At 41.3% G+C, this 5,899-nt stretch overlaps 1 protein-coding gene across 8 annotated transcripts in view; it reads right to left on the bottom strand.

Moving 5' to 3' along the window:
• The window catches only part of ap3b2 (adaptor related protein complex 3 subunit beta 2), a gene marked incomplete at its 5' end in the record, with an annotated part of 39,046 nt that overhangs the window by 11,273 nt on the left and 21,874 nt on the right, over positions 1 to 5,899 (bottom strand). For all 8 annotated transcript variants that reach the window (XM_014021001.1, XM_014021004.1, XM_014021002.1 and 5 more), the window contains 1 exon segment: positions 2,045 to 2,129. In XM_014021001.1, coding sequence (XP_013876455.1) covers positions 2,045 to 2,129 — 85 coding nt within the window.

Raw genomic sequence — 5,899 nt, 5'->3', positions numbered from 1 at the left:
GGTTAAATGAACCGTATTCCTCCGAACTTTAATTCTTAAAGGTTTGCTTTTTTTGTTTTGATGTTGAATTCACTTTTTTGACGACAAATTTGGGTGTACTGTTTTTTTTATGTTGGGGGTGCGGCTTATAGTCCGGTGCGGCTTTTAGTCCGAAAAATATGGTACTTGTCTGAATTATAATGTTAATCTCACTTTGAACTGCTTTCTTTGCCATTTTATCTGCTTTTTCATTTCCTCTTACCCCATATGTGCTGGTACCCAGAGAAAAACAATAGTTAACCCCATCCTTTGTATTCTGAATAGTGTGTGACTACAGTAATTTCTTGTAAAATGTCTGGCCTGCTGTCTGACTGATTGTTTTTTATACTCATTAAAACTGAACTTGAGTCTGAACAGATTATAGTTTTTATAGGTTTTACTTTTTCTACCCACTGTATGGCTAATAATACTGCAATCATTTCTCCAGTATAAACTGATAAATTGTCAGTGATTCTTTTACTTATTTTTATTTGAAATTCTGGAACTATAAATGCAACTCCTATTTTCTCTGTTGCCTTTGAAGCATCTGTATATATTTGAATGTACTGATAATAACTGTTTATATAATCCTGCACTGTATGTGAGTTGAAATTGTATTAAAAGAGCACCTGGGGGCCTGAGCACCTTTTAAAAGTTCTGGAAGAGACCATTATGGATTGAAAGGAAAGGGGGAAGTAAATTGTGCACTTCAGAAGTTCAAGGTTATTGATTTACATCTATGTTTAGAAAATGTTTTTAAACATACGCTTAGTGAAAAATAATGTTAAATAAAATGTTGATGTTTCAGTTATTTTGAATGAGTTTGTTAATGTATATATGTATATTTATGTTAACCCTGTTTCATGGTAGGTCTGTTGATGGGAGGGGGTAATAGGCTATAAAAGTCTGCCTGTTAGTAACATTTTGATTTGTCTGCTGAGACCTTGTGTGACAACCTGAAACAGGGTTCTCTGTCTGTTCCTGTTCAATGAATGAATAAACACCCAGTGGGTCTGCACCTGTTTCTCTGCCTCAAGTCTCCTGCTTATCCAGCCACAAAAGGCCATTCTAACAGTAGATTAACAATATAAATTGGTAAAATTTAATTAAATGAAATTGCCTAATAAGGCTGTTGTATAACATTACGATATTAATATGAAGATCTCAAACTACAAACCAACTTAAATTATGCATTAATTGAAGTTTAATTTGTCTCGGTATTTCAGGTCAACAGGAAGTGAACATAATAAACAGCTTTATTCAGACACAGATTTTGTTTTTTTAATCAAATTTTATTATGTTCAGATTTATTCAGCACATTGGCTATTGACATATTTTGGAGACATTTTAAAATTCTTTCTTCAAAACCACATCTAACACCACTTGCGTGTATGGGAGATGGCGGTTGACTGGCTCTTCTCCTGAATGAAAATTATTTAACACAGTTGTTTCCCCATTTCTTCCAGATAAATCAAAAATATTTGACCAAAGGAAAACAAGAGCAGGACTAGACAGAGATGAATATGATTTAGATTTTTATTTCTGTGACTGTATACGACGCAAGGGAGACATGGCATTACCAGCATTAGCAATCCTAATTCGTCCCATTCAGGTTCTTTAATTCCACAGCTGATGCTGCTAAAAATGACAGAGCAGGACTTCAATCTCAGAACTTGTCAAGTTCTTTTTACTTTTATTTTCATGAATGGACACTTCCGGTTATGTAGGGCAGGAAGCGTAGCCTTATATGGTGTTTTTGGGGTGTTAATTATGCTAATTTCCTCTCCTTGTGCACAAGCACCTGAATAAGTACAGGTGGCATTCGTCATGTTTACACTGTTCATTTACACACTTTTCCTGAAGATAGACGTGTTTGTTGAATCTGATGTGGCGTGTTCAAACGAGCCCTTCGTACGAACAAACGTAAGAGAAATTTAGGATGAAAATATGAAAATGTTCTTGCATGAGGCCCATTGTTTGGGAAAACAGCTACAACTCCAGTATATGGATTATACTTTCATCTCACCACAGCTGGAAGTTTGCTGCTTGTGTCGAGTCACAGAAGTCAATCCCCATCACTGCTGAGGTCATCTCACCAGCTGGAAGCAACTCTGTCAATACAAAGAAAGGAATACTTTAGTGGTCACAAACACACACAAACAAATTTTGCTGCTTTGACCGTCCTACAGTAACCTTTACTGCTAAGTTTCAAAACATTGGGCCAGATTTGTCAAGACGGTAGATAACCATTACTAAATACCAAGAGCAAATTTTAAAAAATAGCCTGTGTGGGTGTGTTGTGTGCGATTTACTTAGTCTGTGTGCACAAAGAATTAAAGGTGCAGCGGGGGTGAGGACCCCCCCCCCCCCACACACACACACTGAAATGAGAATTTAGGTGTTCACTGATGGAGGCAAAGAAGACACAACAAAATTCAGTGTTAAAAGGATTGTTTTTTTTAATATAACATGGTTGTTAAAGGGATCCACAACATGAAATCAGAGCACATTGACAGAGAGGGGAATGCAACTGAGCCTGCAACTCAGCCTGCAACTGAAGATATGGATGGAGGACCTCAGTTTAGCTTGTTAGTTTATCGTGCTAGCACCGAGCTAATACATATAAGGCAATATAGCATCAGCGCTGAAGCTAACAGGTTAAGATGGTGTTCTTCTTCAGGTGTGGGCTGGTGGCTGCCTGTCGGGCCTTGGTTCCTCTGGTCCTGTTGTGTCTTGGCTTGGGGGGGGGGGGGCACTCTGGGGGCCGGGTCCTCTGGACCCATGCCTGTATATCTACCCTGGCGCAGCGGTTGCCGGTGGGGCCTGCGTGCTCGTCGCCGCGGGTCGTGATCATCAGTCTACAAATAGGCTTAATAAGTGTGTTTTGGGTGGTCTTTAATTTCCAGCCCAATTCTTGGAAGTGACCACCCTTCCTGGTTACGAAGAATTTGTGTTATGAAAACAGTTTGGGTATAAAAGGGCCTGGTTTCTAAATACGTCAGTTCAGTTTTGGATGTTTTCTGTTGGTTGTAACAAACTGCTGAACTCAATAAAACTCCCTCTTCTGCTGGCCAAAAGCGACGTCTCCTTATCTTTATTTCATCTTGACAACAGAGAATAATCTGCCTCTTCATATTGGCGCCCAACGTGGGGCTCGAACCCACGACCCTGGGATTAAGAGTCTCATGCTCTACCGACTGAGCTGCTGCGTAAGGTCGCTGATGGGGTTCTCCTGGGTCTCTCCTATGGTTTGACCTGGGGGTGGGTGTGCGGCTCTCCTCACGTAGGTGTACCTGGGGGCCCGGTGCTTGGGGTTCCTCTTGGGGTCTTTGGCTCTGGCCTCCCCTTATGTCTGCCTCGTGCCTTGGGGGTCGACTCTGGGACTCCCCCACAGTCACTACTATACACTCCGTTGGAGAAATCCTGTCGCAGACAGGTGTTCAGATCCAAGGGGTTCTGAATGATCACCAGGTGTATATAGGTGTGCAGACGGTTGTTGGACGTGTTGTATTGTTGTATATCTCGCATGTTTTCGATTCTTTCTTTCACTTTTTTCCATTGCATTGTAACTCTCTTTCCTTTCTTTCCTTTTTTTCCTTTCTTTCTTTCTTCTTTTTTTGACTTGTCTATCTGTCAGTAATATAATATAATTGAAATAGGCCCAATATTATTTCTAATAAAGTTTCATTTGTCAAGTGGAGCATTGTGGCGAAAGCCAAAATGCTCCACTTGTGAAAGCAAATCTGTCAGGCCATACCATGACACTCAGATTATAATTCTGAGTGCCACACAGCCGGACAGGACAAGTAAAAAAAATAAAAGACCATGGTCTTGGATTTGGAGGCACCGATCCTCATCCCGGCTGTTTCACGCTCGGCTGTGAACCGCTCCAGTGAGAGCTGGAGATCAGGATCTGATGAAGCCAATAGGACCACATCATCCGCAAAAAGCAGAGATGTGATCCTAAGGTCACRAAAACAGATCCCCTCAACACCTTGACTGCTCCTAGAAATTCTGTCCATCAAAGTTATGAACAGAGTTGGTGACAAAGGGCAACCTTGGCAAAGTCCAACGCTCACCGGAAACAACTCCAACTTACTACCGGCAATGCAGACCAAGCTCTGACACCAGTCGTACAGGGACCTAACAGCCCGTATCAAAGGGCTTGGTACCCCATACTCCTAGAGTACCCTCCACAGGACTCCCCGAGGAACATGGTCGAATGCCTTCTCCAAGTCCATAAAGATTTTATCCTTAATGGCTTTCTAAAAAGTGTTCATTACTTTTACTTTTATACCTTAAGTATTTTTAAAACCATTACTTTTATACTTTTAGTTGAGTAAAAAGCTTGAGTTGATACTTCTACTTCCAAAAAGGTACTTTTAAACCCTAGTATCTATACTTCTACTTAAGTAATGAATGTGAGTACCTTTGACACCTCTGTTAATAACATGTTGAAAAGAAGCACATCATTATGTTTCAACAAGTTATTGTGCTAGCCTTGTTTCCATCCAATTTTAATTCGAATTTTGAGAAAATTTTTTAGATTTCGCAAAAAGAAAAAAGAGAAGAAATTCGAATCAGACCTGTTTCCATCAACTGGCTTGAAGCGAATCAATTACGTCAGATGCATGTGTGTAGTAAACAGGAAGTAAAAGTCGCAAACGTACAGTGTCCACACATCTCAGGACCATGGAGAGAAGTTATCAGAAACGTGTTGCTACTATACGGAAAGTTGTAATTATTCTGGCATTTCAACTAGTTTTGGCAATGTTATTGCTATCTGGAGATGTAGAGAAAGAAATCAAAAAGAAAAAATAAGTAGGTCCTCTGGATGGGTTCTTCTTTAGTGAAACATTTCGTCTCTCCTCCAAGAGACTTCTTCAGTCTGATGAGTTTCAGGTGAACTCAGCCTTAAAAGCACTGCCTCCATATGGGGGGCAATACTATAGGCAGAAACATGGGTGTGCTATGGACTCCCCAGTTTCCCCCATTGTTGCAAACCTGTACATGGAGGAGGTGGAAAAGAGAGCCTTGATGTCCTTTTCAGGGACACCACCGAGCCATTGGTTCAGGTATGTTGACGACACCTGGGTTAAAATTAAATCCCAGGAAGTCCAACATTTCACTGATCACATCAACTCTGTGGATAAATATATAAAGTTCACATGAGAGGATGTAAAAAATGGCAGGTTGGCATTCCTGGACTGTGAGGTCTCAGTTTCGGATGGAGGACGGCTAGAAACTGATGTGTACGCAAACCCACCCATACAGACCAGTATTTGCGTTTTGATTCCCGTCACCCACTGGAACACAAGTTAGGAGTCATCAGGACTCTGTACCACAGAGCAGACAGTGTCCCCACAAACACAGGAGCCAGGGAGAAAGAGAAGTCACACACAAGACAGGCCATGGAGCAGTGCGGTTATCCTAACTGAGCTTTTCTGAAAGCAGAAAAGAAACCCAAACAGGATTCCAGCCAACAACCAGCTGAAAATGAAGACCCTAAACCCAGACCCAAACCAGTCGTCATTCCATATGTGGTGGGAGTTTCATAGAAACTGAGACGTTTATTCTCTAAACATGACGTCCCAGTGGCTTTCAAACCCCAAAACARYTTYCGACAAAGATTAGTTCACCCCAAAGATCCAGTTCCCCGGTAAAAACAGAGTAATATAGTGTATGCTGTTAAGTGTCAGGAGGACTGTGATCAGTTATACATTGAGGAAACAAAACAGCCACTGTTCAAAGGAATGAGCCAGCACAGACGAGCTACATCATCAGGTCAGGACTCTGCAGTTTACACTCATCTACAGGCCAGGACTCTGCAGTTTACACTCATCTACAGGCCAGGACTCTGCAGTTTACACTCATCTACAGG

Source organism: Austrofundulus limnaeus, unplaced genomic scaffold, assembly GCF_001266775.1.
Source record: "Austrofundulus limnaeus strain Quisiro unplaced genomic scaffold, Austrofundulus_limnaeus-1.0 Scaffold275, whole genome shotgun sequence".
Lineage (NCBI taxonomy): Eukaryota > Metazoa > Chordata > Actinopteri > Cyprinodontiformes > Rivulidae > Austrofundulus > Austrofundulus limnaeus.
Note: the sequence above shows the minus strand (reverse complement) of the source record. Positions and strands in the feature narration are given on the sequence as shown.